The sequence below is a fragment of the Melanostigma gelatinosum genome, assembly GCF_949748355.1.
Source record: "Melanostigma gelatinosum genome assembly, chromosome: 2".
Classification (NCBI taxonomy): domain Eukaryota; kingdom Metazoa; phylum Chordata; class Actinopteri; order Perciformes; family Zoarcidae; genus Melanostigma; species Melanostigma gelatinosum.
This window is the reverse complement of record NC_136635.1, coordinates 6,944,070-6,964,430: the sequence shown is the minus strand read 5'-3', so window position 1 is coordinate 6,964,430 and position 20,361 is coordinate 6,944,070. Positions and strand designations below refer to the sequence as shown.

General features: G+C 45.7%; 1 protein-coding gene across 1 annotated transcript in view; it reads right to left on the bottom strand.

Annotated features, from left to right (window-relative positions):
- Positions 1–9,858, bottom strand: part of tshz3b (teashirt zinc finger homeobox 3b) — a 35,188-nt gene extending 25,330 nt beyond the window's left edge. The window contains exon 1 of the mRNA XM_079281552.1: positions 9,754–9,858. Coding sequence (XP_079137678.1) covers positions 9,754–9,793 — 40 coding nt within the window. The 5' untranslated portion in view covers positions 9,794–9,858. The remainder of the gene's footprint in view (positions 1–9,753) is intronic.
- Positions 9,859–20,361: the final 10,503 nt, after the last annotated feature.

Genomic DNA, 20,361 nt, shown 5'->3' with positions numbered 1-20,361 from the left:
AATCACAGTCCCGTTTGCAACAGAGATACTAGCATTTCAAATAAAACAGACAAACCTAGACAAATAGCCTTAACATGGGGCTGTAACCTGAGCAGCCTCCAGCAGCACCCCGGAACTCCTCATAAAGTGGAGAAACACAGGGGAGGCTTCTGCTCTTTCTCCCCCCTTTTTTCCTCCCCTCATCGACTATATCTCTCCTGCCTCTTTTCTCTCTTTGTCGCTAGCAGGCGAGGTGGCTGACATCTGCAGAGTGCATTTAAAGAGGAAAAGAAATGTGTCAGAGGAGTGTGATGCACTCTTTTGCACGCATGCACACACACACACACACACACACACACACACACACACACACACACACACACACACACACACACACACACGCGGGGGTGGGCACCCCCCCCCCCCCCCCTCGCTCGGTTTCATTAGCTCACTGGCAGGGTGGCACTTCTCAAGCTCATTACTGAGGAAGGATTTATGGCACGGCAGCCAGTGGCGGAGAAAAGGCATCTGTCAATAATTGCAGGGAGCAGCAACTCCCATCTCCACCAGCTTTGAAATCTCATTAGGTATGCAGTTATCAGGCATAAAGATCAAAAACATTACTCAGCTCCGACAGAAACCGACCAAGAAACATTAATTAGCAACAGGCCCTCGCAGTATAAAATAAAACAGCCTTCCTCCTCACTCCTCTCATCTCTCTTTTTTTTTCTTTTCTCGTCGACAGTCTCTCTCTCTCTCTCTCTCTCTCTCTCTCTCTCTCACCTGCCTCCTCGCGGGGGGTACAAACGACGTATTCGCTGTGTTAAAACACACCTGCGATGACGTGGATAATTCCCCACGTCTGAAACTGAGCGGAACATGAAAGGAGAAGGAGGAATCGGGAGGGCCGAAGGCATGTTGGACTGTCTTATGGCAGTGACTGAGTGGTGACCATGCAGCAGCCGTGTGTGTGTTTGTGTGTGTGTGTGTGTGCGTGTGTGTGAGGAGAGAAGAGGAAGGCGCTGTCAGCCTGAGAAGGATGTCAGCCCGGGCTGGCCCTGATTACCGGGGCCTCAGACGGGGTCCTCACTGGCTCCCCTGCCTTTCATCACAGCCACCGTCTCACACACACACACACACGTGCACACACACACGCACACACACACACACACACACACACACACACGAGACTGATGGCTGCCAGTCTCGCCTATAGATTCAGCCAAAGCCTCCGTGGGAAAAGGGAAGCGAGGGGGCTCTGATTGTGCGAGCGTGCGCACGAACACACACACACTTTGCAACATAAAGGCGACCCCCACTGAGAGTAAGAAGAAACCCAGACCTGGAGCTGAGCCCAGATGACACTCAAAAGATGCACACACACACACACACACACACACACACACACACACACACACACACACACACACACACACACACACACACACACACACACACACACACATTACATGCTGTCTCTTGAACACGACCAGGAGTAGAACGGGCTGTACATGCGATAAAAATAACCGTAAACAGGAGCCAGTTGTCTCGCTGGAGACAGCGCCGACTACTACTCACGAGTTCTTCCTCGAAAGTTTTAAAAGTGATTGAAACCGAAGGGGTCACCGATGCCAATCAGGATTTAGATCCAGTGTTTGGTGATGAGTGTGACGTGGGCAGACCACCCCACTGACATTTTTTCCATAACACAGCAGGTCTGGTCTCGAGCTTCCTATAGGATCGCAGAGAATGCACATATATCTGCTTTGTGTCAGCACAGGATGTGTGTGTGTGTGTGTGTGTGTGCGTGCAGAGATCACTCCATTTCCTGTTTTAGCCTTTTTTTCCCAGGGTGCCTCGGTGTGGGCCCATCTGCCAGATCGGACCTCACAGCGAGGGGCTGCTGGTTGGATCAGGACCAAACAGCCTTTGATCTCTATTATTACGGGCACGTTTAAAGACTTGTACATGGTTTAACGTTTTTCTTGCAAACAATGGGAAATAACAAAGACCGTGAATATTATTCCAACACAAAATACGAGCATCATTAAATCAGTAGCCATCGACACTTTGACTCTCATTCTGTATTCAAACAGAGATTTCCACTGCCCTGAACGTTTGCACATATTTGTTTCATATATTTTAAATTTTTTTTAAAATACAAATATATACCCAGCCCACCTCCACACAGGGCCACTATATGTATTTTGTTATCTCTACAACATTTATTTGTTTCTTATTTTTTAATAATGAATATTTCGCTTCCTATTCTTGTTTTTACTCTTATTTTACGTAATATTCTTTATTGCACACTCGCCTGTTTCAGCATGCCACCGTGCATTTCAGTGCACATATTGCATGAGACGTGTGACAAATAACACCTTTGAATTGCAATGCTTTTGCTTTGCATGCGGTATTTGCAGCTTTAATTGCGGATCACAACACTTAACTCACAGCTGTTTTGAGATAGTTGCTCTGATTTGTTTTCCTTCATTCATAAGGACGGCATTAGGAATAATAAAAGAAACATGTCCCAAAGAGACACAAAGTATTCGTCTCTTCCTCGCTTCCTCTTCTTGTTATTGGAAATATCATGGGAAATAAATGTGTTGTTTGATCCGCGTTGCGCAACCATCCTCAAACACAAGTTTAGTTGCATCTGATGTTCTTTTTGAATACATATCTTAAAAAAAACAAAAAACAATGAATAAAAAAATATACCGATGCAAATCCTGGAGCATGTTTCGGTGAATGTATCTGTCCTCCGCTCCGCAACCACTCGTGCACCCTTTGCAGCCGCCCCTCTACAAACACAACCCAGTGCTCTGTTCTCACAAAAATAATCTTTGGGGAGGAAAAGGAGAACAGAGAGGCGATGGGGAGGGAGGGAGAAGAATGGGAGGAGTGGGGGCGGAGAAAAAAAATGAGGAAAGGATGCAGCCTTGTGAGCCAATTTAAGAAATAACTGCTGATGCATCAGCTATTGACTGTTTGAGCGCTCGTGATAACGCTCAAGGCGAAACTGGGAGCGAAATGACAGCATCAACTGCCTGCAATAAAGTGCAGTGCGCCAGACCAAGGGAGCTCTAATTGACAGCTGTCAACCTAATGGGAGCCATGACGGAAGATTCTGGGAGAGGGAGGAAAAGAAACACTGTTTATAAACCATCAGCCACTTATCCTCAAGGAAGGGAAGGGAAATGGGGGGGGGCTGAGGGAGCTCTGTCTCCCCTCCTTCTTCCTCTCCGTCTATGATTGTCGTTTGTCTACTTGCTCTCGTTTTCATTCGCTCATGCTTTCTCCTGCCCAAGCACATAATCTTTTTTTTTTTACAATCTCATTACCTTTCTGTCTTTCCCCCTGTGATAGAATATTTAACGATGCAACAGTTCTCCCCACTTTATATCTTTCCTCCCTCTCTCGTTTCATTGTGGCAGAGCGTCGTTTGGGGCAGGAGCCCTGAAAAAAAGAAGAAGCAGAGGAGGGCCAGAACGAATCACAGTGTCAGTTAGCTGCCTGGGAAAGACTCACTCTGCACACAGTAGTGCGGGGGAGCGGGGGCCGAGACTCTGGAGTGTTTGAATCATGGGAGGCTTTAGGCTAGTGAGGGCAGATTTGGGATTTGGGATGACTTAAAGTGGCCACATTAGCTTGTTGACGGTCATAAAACTGTGGTTCATAACCGCTTCTGCTTTGGATCCTCTCCTACGAAGCGATGTCTGACCCCTCATCACAGGCCGCATGTCTGTCAGTATTGTTTCATTGTAATATCTTTCCTGTCCTGAACAGATCAAACATATGAAGTTATTCACAAGAGATATTATCAAAAACTACTTTGCTTTGCACCATATTTTTACCCTTATAAATTGCTGGCGACCTCATAGAATAATGTTGCGATCACTTGTGGGGGTCTCGACTCCCAGGTTGGGAACCAATGGTATAGAAGAAACTCTGGTGAAAAAGGTAAAAAAATAAAAAAATAAAATAATGACGAAATGTGTTTCAGATAAACTCCACAAACTATTTGAAAAAAAAAAAAAAATATTCTGGTAATTACAACGTTGACATGGCAACTCAGTTTTAACAGATGATGGGACGTCTGCACCAGTTTAAAGAAATCTGAAAGTGATCCTGCAGCAAGTTAATGTGTGAGTAAACCCAAGCAACGAAAACAGCAAGCGAAAGTCTGGTTCAACATTTAAGGCGGTAGTTATTTCTGCCTCCAGAGGAACAGTTCAATCCCATACATTTGACAACATGTCAAACTAACAGAATAAATACTGGTACGGTTTTGTAGCCATATACTTTTATGACACTTCATTTCAAAGAAAACTCCCCTGATGTTTGCTCTTCCTCAATCTGAAGTCAGCGTTGTGCTACTGAGTGAGGTGGAGAGCAGCCGGAGCACGAAAAGGACCACCACCTTTCAGATGAATAGACGGGGGAAAAATAACTTTGAAGTGCTGTTATTCAAACATCAGAATAGTGGCTGATGAACCTCCTAACATCATGTTTCAGTGAGGGACTTTTTAGTAATTCTTCTACCATGTCGTGTTCGTCATTCCCAGGCGGAAAAAGCTTTGTAATGTTGAAGAGGGATTGTTGAAAATAAAAAAAGAAAGTTTGTGTCTGCTAAAAGTACCATATAATTATACTATTTGTACCATTCTATACAGAATATATATCAGCCTGAGATGACCTTGTAGCTAACAGTGGCATGCAAAGGGGTGCGTGAACGTCGTTGTTTATAAAAAATAACGTGTCACCCTCTTAATCATTAACACAATTATCAAGATATTTTAAACAAGGTTAATGGGCTTCATTATGTTGCCATGTTTCATTACAAATGGACTGAAGGCTCTGACACAAGGTGTCAGAATATTATTGACATTTGTCTTCAACAAACATCAGCTCTCACGTAACGCGTGTCCTAAAACGGCCAAATGCTACGTGTCTGTGTGCCATTCACAGCCGAACAACGTGTGTGTGTGTGTGTGTGCGTGGTGAGTACATGTGTGCGTCGCTCCCTCCTGTGTGTGTGTGTGTGTGTGTGTGAGTGAGTATATTTAAATGGGCCACTGCATCTCGACTTAGATCCACCGCGAGTGCAACGTTAACACACATCAAGCATGATTAATCTCTCGCTCTCATCTACAATCAATCACACACACACGCAGAGAGGCAGAGAAATCCCAGAAATCAGCTGCTTTTCCCTCCTCGGGTGCCATCTATCTCCGGTCGGACAGAACCAGATCTGTCTCGATGTTAATATTTACATAAATCATGCTTAGCCTCTTTGGACACCACGCTGATGATCGGTGTTTCTGAAAAAAAATCAACGCTGGGGGGTTGAAAAATCCTCCCGCTCCGGGAAAGTGTCATTGAGTAGCTAATAATGACCGGTGTCAACGTCATCAATCTGCAGAAGGGGGCTCTCAGGAGAACAATACACACACACACACACACACACACACACACACAGTGCTATGTTAACACCATGCAGCTGCTACTTACTGCTAAACATCCTTCGTTTCAAATAACCCACACAGAAACAATAGATTTGCAGTTGCGCATGTGAGGATGTAGGATTTTGGAAATGTAAAAAAAACAAAAAAACAGGTGGAAAAAATACACTGGATGTGGAAGCTTCCTGTCCCATAACAATGATCTGTTTGGTCTAGCCTGGCTTTGAAGCTCATGGACAAAAACGCCCGCTGCTCGCCGGAGCTTTGTGCCTTTTTTTTCCTGATCAAATAAACACCCTTTGGTCAGGAAAAATATAGCGTGCACACGTATACGTGCATACGTGGATGAGCCAGCGTGGGCTTTGCATCACATCTTCCACCTCAACAATCCTCGCTGCTAATTATAGGAGCGACCTGCGATGGCTTCCCACCAAACCGGTGGACGCTCACGCTCAAACTGCACCAACGCCGTCCCAAAGCCTTCACCTGTGGTGGGGTTTTAAAAAAAAAGGGAATCGGGAGGGAGGAGGGAGGTTTGGGGGGGGCAAATGAGGACAGTGTAAGATCAAGTTGATTACATCCAACCATGCCGCGGACCCTAATTGGCGAGCGTGACAGTGTGCTGAGCTTGTCATCTCCAATCATTAGGCACGTCCGGAGATCCATCAGATGCTCCGGCTAATTAGGAGAACGCTAATGAAGCTGGCAAAACAACTCCTCTTTTTAGACGGCTGAATGCTCGCCGTCGCCGGGGTCGGAAGTGTGTTTGCGTGTGGAGGATTGCAGGATGGGAGAGAGGAGACAAATGTGTGGAACCACCAGACGGGAAGGATGGAGAAAGATGTGTGACATAGAATAAACGGGTTACGTCCTCTTTGCTCGTGCACTGTACGCAAAGAGTTGGCCGTGTGTGACGCCACGTCGGAGTGCGTCTATGCGCGGCGACCGATTAAGACCACATGGGAAGCTCCAAATGAGCAGATTCAAAAAGAGGCCGCTCAGTAAACACGCTGACCTTTAACCGGATTTACGAGTTTGTGTCGTTTTTAGCAAATTTGATGGTTGAGTGAACCAGTGAAGCCCAGCGTGATCTGCCTGCCGTCTTTGACCGCAAAGCCCTCGAGGACTGCTTAAGTTTTCCGTCTGTGGGATAGGGAGACAGAATCAGTGACATAAAAGGGAAAGAAAGCTGGGGGAAAAAACTAAGGTTGTGGTGTGCTCTGCCCCCTCCCAAGTTCCCAATCAAGGCCTATCATTTGCCATCCTCCCATAACTCTTGCCATCACTCCGGCGCAATCAATTTGTCACCACTCTTTGTGTGCCATGCAGTTCTCCTCAACCTTATAACTTGCAGCTGTGAGAGAGAGAGGGAGGGAGGGAGGGAGGGAGTAGGGAGGAGGAGGAGGAATGAAGGGTAAAAAAACAAAACAAAAAAAAATAGGAATAGTGTAAAGTGAAACTCCTCCTTCGCCTGTTTGTTCTCGTGCGCTCATCAAAGAAATAAATCCCTCATTTTCTCTGCCGGCGCACTCCCTCGCTCAGTCCGGCTGAATAAAAAGTTGTCTCGCTGCATCAATCCATCCGTCTGTCTGTCTGTCTGTCTGTCTGTCTGTCTGTCCACCCATTCCTTCACCCCCACCCATTGTGTCCATTAGGGCTAAAACATTTTGATCAAGTAAGGCCCCGGGCTGAGAATACATAAGACTCTCTCTCTATCTGTGTGTGTGTGTGTGTGTGTGTGTGTGTGTGTGCCAGCCTCTGATTGACCATTAGGGCCATTGATGAATGTGGCTGTCAGAGGGCAGACAATTAAATCAAATATGAAACAAAGTCTCTCTGACGGGCCCTTCTGATGGAGCAAAGCAGTCTTCCGCTTCACGATTAGGCTAATAGTTACATTTTTCATACCACTCTACGTGTGTGTGTGTGTGCGGCGAGAAGTATCGCATGCTTGTTTATATGCACCATAAAGTCATTGCAGCATGTCCTCCCAGCATGCACCGCTGCACATTTGTAATTGTGTGCGCGTGCTGGTTCGGCTGTGAGCGCATTCGGAGTCCAGGTTTGCTTAAGAGAGCAAAACAAGTTGCAAAAAGAGTGTGCTAAAGGTAAAAAGGGCTTACGGTGGGATGTTAAAGGTCATACATGAATCATTACTAATTCCCTATAATAAACAAGACTGGTAATTTAGTGTTTCAATGCCATGTTTGCTAAGTCCAAAGCTACAGTAAAACAGTTTGGTTGGAAAATAGCAAAAATTCGAGCTTGAGTGCAAATTATTGGCGTCGTAAATGATCTGATGAGAACACCGAAACTCTCCCTCCACTTCAATGGGAAACATAAAATAAATGCCGAGAGCGGTTCATTATCCTCGTCAAGTCTGAGGAGAATGGGAGAGGGCAGGAGGGGTAAGAAATCAAAGCTCATAAAAGTGTGTGTGTGTGTGTGGGGGGGGAGGGGAGATACAACAAAAAAACGCAATTAAATGACGTTGTTAATGGCGAGAACTTTGTGAGGGCCAGACGTGACTTCAGCAGGCCTCTCGGAGCGAGAGAGGGAGGCAGGGGGAGGGAGGGAGGGGGGGGAGGGAGGGGGGGGGGGGTGATTTATTGACACTTATCGGGAATGAACAGATCAAAGGCTCGGCCAGATGACAGGCGATCAATCAGGCGTCAAATCAAAGATGGCAATTGTCCATTAAAGCTCTCTTCCAGTATGCACTCCCTCCTCCGGGGCGGTGAAATAATCGAGGAGACGAGGAGAAAAGTATTTTTTCCCGGAAACTGAGGGGGGGGGGGGGAATTAGAGAAAGAAAACAGGCCCGGACCCTGATGAGTAAAAAACAAAGGTGGTAAACGGCTCGGAGAGAGGTTGCTGTATTGGAGTCCAAAAGTGACAAAGAACAAGAACAAAAGGTCCCTAAAGCCCAATGTTGTGAACCAGAAGACATTCCTGCGGCGAACGTGACGTGCAACAGCATCACCGGCAGACAGTCGCACAGACGATATTAAGGGATGCAAATGGTTCAGTGACAGAAAGACGCTGATCACGCAAGGCAAATGTCCACTTCCTTGTAGTCTGTCGGGGATGTTGTCAGAGTTCAATCCGACTCTGAGATCATCAGAAGGCATCGGAGGCCTCGGTGATGGTCAGCTGACCCCTACAGGGCTCCACCGAGCCCCCGCCATCCACACACACCCTCTTCTACAGTCAAGATGTATGTAGTGGAGGAGGCGCAGCGAAGGAGCGGAAAAGAGATAAGAGACGCTGTGAGCGGCCGAGGTTTCTGAGGCGAAAAGGAGAGAGAAATGAAGAATGGAAAAGGAGGAGAATGAAAAGAAGGAGGCTTTTTCACACGCCGACACTCTTTTCTAGGACGCGTGCAAAGCGCTACGCCGAGGCTGACCTGTGACCTTTCTTTTCAGAGTGCAAGAAGATGACTGCTCTAATACCGGGTGGTGTAAAAGCATCCAGACCTTCTGACACGGGTGATTGAGGAAATATTGAATAATTTGAACAACAACAATAATTTGCAGAATTGATTAATGTTCCTTTATGAGTCCCCTTTGTGTATAAAAAAATCTGGAAATTTTCCAAAGCCTCGGGTGTCTGGTTTTGTCAGCAGTTCAAAAAGCCACCCAGATTCAATTGGCAGCGACACACAGCAGAGACGAGCAGAACATAGTTGCGTTTAAGTGGCTGGAAAACTGCACGTGTTAGACATTTCACTGAAACGCCGAGAGACAAATTATAATTGTTTCTGTTGATCGATTGACCAACTCGTCCTTGCGGCTCTACTGCAGGCCACCAAAGGAACGACTTTGTTTACAAACACTTCAATAACAACAACAATAACAGCAACAACAAAAGAAAGAAAAATGTGGAGTTCAGAGTCTGTGGGATTCCAAGAAAAACTGATATTGTGTAAAAGCAGAGGTATGGGGTTGATATTGCACTTCCACTGATTACAACAGGAGGAATTATGACAGACGTGATGGGACCATGTCCAGTATGTGACGGCAAAACAAAAGTTGTGTTGAGGGCACTGGAGCTGTGAAAAGTACCTCCAGAGTGAGAGATGTTTGCCCTTTCCTTGTTAGTTTACAGTAGCCCCCCACAACAGAGGGGGTGAGGGAAATAACAGTGAAAAGCAACTGAATGAGGGGGGGGGAGTAAAATAGAGAGGGTGAAAGAGGAAAGAGAGAGAGCGAGAGAGAGATTGAGAGAGCGAGAGAGAGAGAGAGAGAGAGAGAGAGAGAGAGAGAGAGAGGGAGAGGTAAACTGCATTCAAACCAAAGCCAGCCCGTACCTGATGCGCGCCGAGGCGCCTCCTGCTTCCTCCGCGGCATGTCGGCTTCGGGGGCCCCGGCAGGGCGCTCTTCTCTGGCCCTGCTGTGTCGATGCTGCCCGGAAGGGTTCCACGGAGCTTTGATAAAACCCCCCACCCCCCACCCCCCCTGGATGCGCTCTCAGGGCTTCCACATAGATCGGGGTGTGGGTGTGTGTGTCAGGAGGAGGAGGGTGTGCAGTTTGGTAATTGGTGGTAAAGAAGAAGACGGTGATGAAAAAATGAAAATAAAAATAGAGAGACTGGCGGAAATTCAGCGCGACTCCTCCGGCTGGCTGCTCCTCTCCGTCGGTCGCTCTGTGTCGCTCTCTCTCGCCCCGCTCCACGCTCCGACTTGGATGGACGCGGTGGGAGCTTGAACGGAGGGGGGGGGGGTGCTTTTCCGTAGAAAAAAAAACAAGAACACGGAGGGTTTTTTTCTTCTTTTTTTAAAAAGCGCCTCGTGTCTCCGTGTGATCCCCTCTACTTGGCGTCGGAGGCTGCAACAGGCTCGAAGCTTGAAGGGGTAGGGGGGAGAGAGGGAGGGAAGAAAAACCAAACGATCGCGTCAGTCAAAAACCAGAACCAAAAAAAAAAGTCCGCAAAACAAGAGGACAACAACACATCAAGAGCTGACACAACTGAAGCCCTGCGCCTCCTTCTACGGTTCAACCTCTCCGCCGCTGATCGGCGTCACGTAGCTCCCCGTCTCTCGCACCCTCTCTCTCTCTGCCTCTCTTACACCTCGCGCTCTCTCTCTCTCTTTCTCTCTGTCAGTCACTGCCTCGTTCCGTCCCCGTTTACTCCCCCCCCCCCCCCCCCCCCCCTTCCCCTGCACGAGCGGGCTGATCAGAAGCTCTATGCTTATTCTGCTTTTGAAATGTGCGTCAGTCGTACTGCAGATGGATCTAAGGAGCGCTATACATGGGCAGAATATGGACGCATGGTAGCCCGTCACAAACGCACACATATATGTGTATACAGTGTCATTCACAAGCACGCGGGCACGGCTGACAGCGTGATCTGAACGGACATGCATACTTACTTTACGGGCTGATCCTCCGCCGCGCTATCCATGAGGTGTTTCCGCTTTTCTTTCTTTCTTTTTCTCCCCTCCCCGCAATCACGCGCAATTCAAAACCAAGAGGTGGTGGACCAGCCGAAACGTGCCTGAATCCATCTCATAAAAATCCATTCGGCTCTCGCAAGTCCTGTTGGTTGTTAGGAGGAGATGTAAAAAAGAAAAATAATGAAAAAAGAAAAGCAACATGAAGCTTTTTCTTTCAGTTTGTTATTCTCAGAGAAAAGAGGAGGAGGTGACGACCGGGTACTGGTCACCCAACACGCTGCCCTGCTTGCCTGCCTGGTGCGGAGCTACGATATTTCGTAGTTGCTTTGAAAAAAGAAAAAATCCGCTGAGGGACAAGTCACAACGTCGGTGTGTGTGTGTGTGTGTGTGTGTGTGTGTGTGTGTGTGTGTGTGTGTGTGTGTGTGTGTGTGTGTGTGTGTGTGTGTGTGTGTGTGTGTGTGCGTGTGAGTGAGTGTGAGTGCGCGCGTGTGAGCCTCGCGTCGCTGCAACTGCGCGCGCGCGTCAGTGTGTGTGACCGAATCGATGAGATACGCGCTTGATTGGGTCTCCCTTGTTGTAATAATGTACATGAAGAGGAGGAGGAGGAGGAGGAGGAGGGGACGGGCTCAGGCTGCTCCCATGCATGCAGGCTGGCTGGAGCTGCACGGATCAGCCGAGATCGAGCGCCTTTCTGACAAACACTTTGTTTGGCCGCCAATGGTACTTTTTTTTCCCCTTCGTTTTTCTTTTTCTTTTCTTCGCGTGGCCCGATAGGAGCTATTTCAATCAGCCACGCGGCGAATCAGACGTGTCTCCCCCCTACACGCTCTCCTTCCCGTGACCAGAGAGGCGCCAAAAAAAAACTCACCAAAGCGCAGTCCCTTTCTATTTGGCACTGAATGGAATAAAGTAGTTTTTGCTTTTCTTCAGGTAAGATCAGAATCCTCCAGATGTCGGTTATTCAAATAGTTTCTAGAGATGCCGTTGCGCCCTTTCTCTCTCTCGCAGTGAGTAATAAAAAGTTGTTTGGATTCAACTGAGTTTGGTGAAGTGGATGAAAAAAAATTATTCTCCTGTATCTTTTTCAGGCAAATCCTCGAGGTGAAGACAAAAGGGTGGACGGATTCTTGAAGAAGGGAGTTGAATGACGAGGGAGAGCGACGCAGGGTGAGTCGCCAAAATCGTTCTGTCTGTCTCTTACCTCCTGTCTCCCTCTGCGCCAGATGTGGTGCTGCCGCTGCCTCGCCTCGTCTCTCGCGCCGGAGAAACGGCTCTCTTTCGTCGGATCCTCAGCCTCTCTCTCTCTCCGCGCGCGCGGCTCCTCGGGTAAACCGGGAGGGAGTCCTTTCTTTCCTTTCTCCGTTTACCGGGGCTCAGTGGAAGGATTTGGTGATTCGGTGACTCTCCGCTGATCCGAGGATGTTTTCGCCCTAATCTCGCCGCGACTGTGTGCGCCGCTCCACCACTGCGTGCCGTTAGATCCGCCCAAGCATCTGTCCGTCTTTCCATTGGCGCATCCATCAGTGTCACACACACACACACACACACACACACACACACACACACACACACACACACACACACACACACACACACACACACACACACACACACACACACACACACACACACACACACACACACACACACACACAAAGCTGCCGTGCGCACATTCCTTGCGATGCTACAATCCCCCCCCCCTCCCATCACGGTGTGCACTCACACATACCGCTCATTCACACGCGCAGACACACACACATGCGCGCGCCCCGTGCTCGTCGGCGATGGTGAGCTCTCTCTCCTCTCCGTCTGATTGACACAGCCCACTTTCTTAAAAGCCCGTCGCGAGCGCGCTGCGCTTTTGTGCGACATTTTCTCTCCAGAATAGGAGTCCGAGTGTTGTTTTTAGCTTTTGTTGTTGTTGGTTTTTTTTACCTCTCGCGGCGCCAGCACTTTATTCTTCTTCCTAAATATCTACAAGAACGGAGAAATAAAATAGAAATACTTTCTCATATAAATCACGAGGATGAGCTGGGTTTTCGGTGCGTTACGTTCAAATGAAAAACACTTAAATTTGCTCTCAAATACAATTATGTTTTTTGAGACAAAAGCACGTGAAACGTGTCTACCTGATCACCAAGACGTTTACCTGTTAAGTGGCCAGGCAAATGCTCATAATCTCATTACATTTGTTTACGGTATGGATTAAGTTAAATTGAAGAGGTCGCTTCCTAACGTTCATCCAACACTCATAAATAAAAAGTGTGGAAATGTTTATCATTTAATAAGTCTAAACACAGTTTGTTTACAAGTCAAATGAAATATAATTTCGGTGGTTCTTCCGTGTGTTTTTATTAATATTATTATTCATTGTAAGACAATAGGTTTGATCATAAATTGCTATTGTCATTTGACCTGAAAGAGTACCGCGCATTGTACTCTCTAATGGGGATGTAGACATACAGACGTGACCCATTATACGCATAGAGGGAGAGGGAGAGAAGGAGGGAGAGGGGGGGAGATAGAAAGGCTTCGATTTATACGGATGCAAACACATGAATACCAAAACTAAAAAACAAATAGCCTCTTATGACAAAATGAATTCTTTCTCCTCTTTGAAGTCGTATAATCCAACAATGTAAAGCATTATATACTCTGATGGACCTGCATACATGCAGTCTGGAGGAGAACTGCAGGTCGAACACATTATAGATTAAATAAAAAGAAACGTCACAGTTCCTGATGTGCCAGATGCGTGTGCGGGGATTTTATTCAATATGCGCTTTTCTTTCTTCTCTTTTTTTGGGCGGGGCATAATTCGGCTTTTAACTTGCACGGCTGGTGCTTTAGGAGTTGTATTCCTTTTTAACCATCCATGTGTGAAATACAATCACGACGCAAAACTGCTGTTGAGACTCGTGCACGAGTACGACTCGCGAAAACAACAGTGTGGATGTTATATTTAACGTAATTAAAAGCCAGCAATGAGTTTCTGTCGATGCCATGTATCAGTGTGCTTGACTTGGTTATTATTTTCAAATGTCCATCACCAAATACGAACCCAAAACAAAGTCATAATATTCGTTTGAACGTTAACAATCATTCTGACTGAATTAAAGTCAGTTTTTCTCATGTTGTACACAGTATCCGTGCAGTGTGTGTGTGTGTGTGTGTGTGAGAGAGAGAGAGCGAGAGAGAGAGAGAGAGAGAGAGAGAGTGTGTGTGTGTGTGTGTGTGTGTGTGTGTGTGTGTGTGTGAGAGCGAGAGAGAGAGAGAGAGAGAGAGAGAGAGAGAGAGAGCGAGATACTGGTCATTATTAATCTCTGATTCACGTTATTAAAACATTTTCATAAAACTTTCCAAAACACTTAATCTTGTAAAAGCCACGTATTGAATGCAGCATTGTGCAAGCAAACACACTAAATGTAATAATTCAGTGTTTCGAAGCAGATACAGCGGCTCATCGCTTATATTCGCCGAACCCTTCAATGTTTGGAAACTGCCTGGAACCGTCGAAGTTTGTAGATTAGGGGACCTGCGGTACAATTCTGGGTGAGGTAACGCAGTTAACTGTAGACCCCACTGAATCATTCTCGCGTAGATATTTTTTTCTTTTCATTTTTCTGATTATTGTGAAAGAGAACAAAACGTTATGTCTATAGCGCAAATATGTTTTTTTACGCACGACGCAGAGGTACTTTTAATGTTTTTCTTTTTTTAAATAAACTACATGAGCACATCACCACCATTTAATTCGTGTCCTGTTTGTACCAGAAGAAAAAAACTACTGCATTCCAAAAATATTAACAATTGTACTCGTCAGGGCTATTTTATTGGATACATATATCACACTATCACGTCGTCCTCACTGATACAAAACTCTGATTTCATTGAACTATCTCGCCTTTGCTCAACATTTAAATTCTGATGATATGAGCAGATTAACTTATTCCCTCTAAAAACAATGTGCTTCATAAGAGAAAAAAACAATTCGCGGTGACATATTAGAGTTCACTGGAAGTATGCAGGACGCGGACTCTATGAAGGAATAACCGCATGTATGACTCATATATGAGACTATTTAAAGGACATGTGTGTGTGTGTGTGGGGGGGGGGGGGTTAAGTTAATCATGAACAATTATTATATTGATTCCACGAACAGTTAAAGAGAGGAACGCAGCTTTAAACGTGCCATCAGCGTGAGTACATGCACACACTCCGAATGCCATCGAGTGTGTGCGTGTGTGCGTGCGTGCGTGCGTGTGTGTGTGTGTGTGTGTGTGTGTGTGTGTGTGTGTGTGTGTGTGTGTGTGTGTGTGTGTGCCGAGGTGGGCTGTGGTGAGGGAATCGGGACTTCGCCTCTGCCCTTCTGCCACTGCCGTCTTTACGCACGAGTCGGAGCTTCCCAAACCCCTCTCCACGGACGCACGGCAGGGCACGGCTTTGGCACTGGACTGGGTGAGTCCAAACTCGATCCTGTCCGTTTTTATTTTTGAGGTTATTTATAATGAGCAGCCGAGAGGAAGCTCACTGAGTGACTGATCACCTGAGCGCAGGAGCGCACGAGAATATTCCATGATTGTTATTGAAGATGTTATTTTGGTGATCTCCGACACAAATGTATCACATCGATGCATCATGAGTATATATTTTTTAGGTTTCTTTCATATACATTGTTCCTAGAAATATAACCAGCAAGTGCGGCTTGAACTTTAAAAGTTCCAATGCCATATTCTATTAGCGGCAGGGACTTTGTTACAGTCCAGATTAGGCTTTAGTGAATATCCGCCGCCCCCCTTCCTCAAAACGCAAATAGAAGCGGTGTGGTTCAGTGGAAACAGGGGGAGGTTTAGAGCACAACTACTGTGATTTATCTCAGAGCCACGCAACACTACACCATCCGCGATTTTTCCGGGTTTTTATTCTTCTTCTTCTACGGTGATCACTTTGGCGTGGAGCACTGGCTTCACGGCACACTGGTTTCTAGTAGACTGGATAAAGAGCCGGGGGGGTGGGGGGGGGGCAGTTTGCAGAGCAGCTTGGAAAAAAACCGCAGGATTTTTTTTAATAAGAACCATAAACAATCAAAGCCCCTGAATCCTTTCATCCGCTCTCGACAGGAGACGGACGTGTGACAGTAACTGATGATTGCTGATAAAGTAGTGCGTCACCAAAGTAGCTTGCACATACATTGTTATAATGGAAGCTGGTTTGAGTAATGTTCTTGTAAAGAAATCATTATGATAATGCATCTAAAACGCTCTGTAATTTATATGAGGAAATATACAAAGTAAGGCGTTACTTCTTCTGAGTCAAAACATATTCTGTCACAAAGTAGAGTTAATGTTCATAAGAAAAACAATAAATATTGTCTCTATTAAGCTGAGCAGGCTGAGAGGAGAAGTTCACAAGAATCCTTTAAACTTCTTGATTTTTAAAAGTTTTTTTTCCTTCACAGAAATCTGCTTTTCATCACCCTGTTTTGGGATTCTCTTCCTCTCAGCCTGAGGCCGTGCCTGTGGCTGTTTGGCCACAACCTCCCTGCCTTTTCCCACCTCAATTTCAGACTGACTTTTTTATTATGTAGTGTTACGGTTTCGTCGATATCGCAGTGGCCTTCTCCCAAAACTGTCTGTTTGGAAAAAAAAGAAAATAATCAATTTGCATGGACAGAGAGAGAGAGAAAGAGAAAGAAAGAAAAAAAGGAGGCCAGGGTTGGACTCTCCTCAAATAACCTTAAAAGTTACAAAGTCCCACCAAAAAACAACACAATGCATTGACAAGAGAAGCTGAAAGAGATTGAGTGGATGCTCTCTTTCTGTTTCTCTCTCTCTCTCTCTCTCTCTCTCTCTCTCTCTCTCTCTCTCTCTCTCTCTCTCTCTCTCTCTCTCTCTCTCTCTCTCCCCAGTGTCCCCCCCCCCCTCCTACCTTGTTGGGTGTGCTGCAGAGCTGGCAGGGTTGAGAGGGCAAGTGCTGACCGGCCCTCTTTCTTTCTCTGTCTGCTGTTACTAGGTCACCACACACACACACACACGCACGCACACGCACACACACACACACACACACGTGTACACACGGCTCTCCTTGCGGTCAGTGTTGCCACCAGGGAGAGGGGTAATTTAAGCCCTCCTTGATGTAGCCTATTCATCACTGTCCTGTGGTCCATGCTTCAAAATTAAAGTCTGATCTACAAAATTAGAGTGAAACGAGACACAAATAAATGAAGGAAAATTGTCAGAGGTCACCGAGGTCCAGGTCCTGTCAAAACACGATGCCGTGGATCAGCTGCGCTGGTATGAGGTGCTTTAATTATTTTCTTGTGATATTGCGTGGGTTGGGATTTTTTTTAGTTTTTAAGTGGAAAAAGTCAAATTATCAGAATGACTTGTTGGGAGGCCTGGTGGGTCAGTCCCCAGAAACCTGTACGGCCAGTATTCCTCACTGATGCCTCATTAGCATGGCATGAGTCAGGAGATTTATGTGTGTACTATTTTAACTAAGGTAGTTCCTATGATATTATAAACTGGTTACATTGGTTACACAGACAAAATGGACAACATGATCGAGGTCTCACTATGGGCATGATAATGACATCGTAGCACCCGGTTTATGCTGACATTAATGAGAACTAATGATATTGCAAAAAGAAAAATATCAGTAAAAAGTCAGGTTTTAAGATGAATGGAAGTCCAATGTTACTGACTTGTGTTTTATTGGACATGACTCCTCATTGTGTGTGTTCCCACAGTCCCCACTGCTGTATATGAAAAATGAACCAGTTTTTAGTTTTTTTCTTTCAAATATTTCTTTTTTTAAATCATCTTCTGACTTTGTTAAAACCCAAAAGGCAGAAAAGTACTTCACTTTGAAGTTACTCCTTCCTATTCGCACAATTAACAAAGGTCACAAAGTACTAAAACGACCATGAAATATTATTATTACACCAAATAAGGAAACGTGGTATGAGCTGCATGCTTAGTATAGCGATACAGGTATCGGAGCGATGCTGACTCAAATAGCTATTCAATTCATTTCTGTGTTTACGTCTGCGTGCACGTGAGCGTACTGCAGCACGTCATCAGTCAGCAGCACGCAGGCAGGCGGCACAGCTGAGAGAGCTAACAGCAAAACATGTCGGCTGTTTGGAGGTATTCAATGCTAGTTTGCTTTTAATAATAAACAACATTCATATCGATGTATTTATTTGTTACATTTTCTTATACAAAGTGAGGAGAGCAACATCTAAGTCGAGCCTGATGTTTCCTTACACATAAACAGAATGAGCCCAGTCACTCACACAGTGAGGAATACAGCTTATTGATTCAACATTGCCATTAAATCAGCACCATTTCTGCCAATACCCACTGAAAAAAAGTCATATCAGTGTATTCCTAGTTTGGGAGTTGTGTTGTTGTATTGAAAGATGTAGATATAGAGCATGTGAAAATATATTGTATTTGATTGTGTTTTACAGCGGGGTGTCTGAGACCCAAACAGAAGTAATGGAATTTAGCTTTTTATAACATGTCATCAGTTCAAACTCATGTTCATTAGCAATTCTTCAGCTAGTCCAGCTAGTGAACGAAACTAACTTAACTGAACGTGTTGGTGAATTAAAGGTGCAGTGGAACGACAATGACGGCACCTTTTGGCTCCCTTCATGCTGCTTTGTTAGAGCAGCATGAGGAGGACGACGGAGAAATGACACGACGGCCATGTGCACACACCTGAGGCCGGTGATATCGCTCCTCTGGCTTCTGCAACTATCAAGCTAACGGAGCCAAAGGGTCGTCTGGTTGTGTAATTTGATTGGACAAATTGATATACGGCCCTAAATCCAATAATGGGACATGAAAAAATATGTTTTAAACAAAGACAAAAGGGACGGATTCTGATAACTAAATGCTCAAAAATGCCCTTTTTTAACATATTTAACACACACACACACAAGCGAAACAGGCAGAACAGGATTAGAAGAGTGCATTTTTATTTCACAGTGTCTAAGTGAGAAGCACAAACAGTGTTTTAAGTTATACAACAGTCATAAACCGTAAAGTATCTTCACAGGCTCCGGTAGTTTTAGGAGGAGTAGGTATTTCTTGGGAAAATGTTTGCGTCTCATGTCTGATGCAAGTCTGATGAGTTACACTGTTTATCAGCGTACAGTGTGACGGCGCGCCGCTGAGTGAGTCACTGCTTCCTCCTCACTGTGTACATGTGTGTGTTTGTGTGCGTGTGTTTGTGTGGCTGTGTGTGCAGAAACCACGCTGACAGCTGCAGCTCATTACAGGCACTATTACTGATGGGACTGCTGGGGGAAATGCCTTCTTCCACAGAGCAAACCACCCTGTTTACCACACACACACACACACACTTACAGGTCTCGCTCATTCATAAACCAGAGCTGCAACATCTGTAACTGAAGCAACAACAAAAAATCTAAAAGATACATTTGCTAAACATTTACTCCTTAGTGACCAATGAAGAAAAAGGAAGCTGCCGTCTGTAAAAGGAGATGGCACATCCTTCCAGTTGCAAGAGAATGGACGACATCCCTCACCTGTGCAAGAAGTGCACTCTTCTACATGTAGTATAAGGAAGTTGTGTGGGTGAGGGTTCACATAAACACACACACACACACACACACACAGCCACAGGGTGAGCAAACTTAAGAGGAGATGAGATCACCGGAGCACTCTAAGCCCTTCTAAATTGGCAAACAGCCGCGTCACACACACACTCAGCCACAGAGTATACAGTGTCCAGTGACGTTAATGAGAGGGCTGAAAGCCAGACACACATGTGCTGGAGTCATTAGGGAGGACTTCATAGCTACACTTCAGGCCACTACACTCCATTACTGTACTTCACTGGTTACACTGCTTGAAAATAGTGGTTTCTCAAAGTCAGGTCCAGGGACCACCAGGGCTCCATGGAGAGCCTCTGGGAGTTCCTTGCTAAATTAAAAGAAGACAAGAGACCAGTTACCTGTTTTCCTTTATCTCATTTACAGTATTTGAAGCACTTGTTAGAATACAAGGGGCACTATCTTCACAATCTCCCATTGCTCTATCAAGAAACATTCATAGTTCAGACAAAGCAGTTTCTTATGAATTAGTGATATTTCCTGTCAGTATTTGTGGTGCAGTGGCAGTGTTTGTAATGGCAGTCTCTCTAGTAGTTTAATTATTAGTCACACTTGTCGGCGGTGAGCTCTTCTATTTGGCTTTTGAATGAAACTGAGAACCTTCTAATAACAAATGAATGAACATCAACGGAGGATGCAAACAAACAGATGTTGCATTTAAACAATTGTGCGCTACATGCAGCCCACACAGCCTGGTCTCCCAATTATTTTTGGTGGGGGAACGTATCATCTCCCGGATTATGTTTTTTGATGAATCACAAATACATTTCTCATCAAAGTCCACGTAGGGAAGCGGTCAGGGTGGATAGGTGGGTCAAACAAACACGGGACTTTCACCCAGGAGGTCACCGTTAATGTCCCTTATGAAACAAC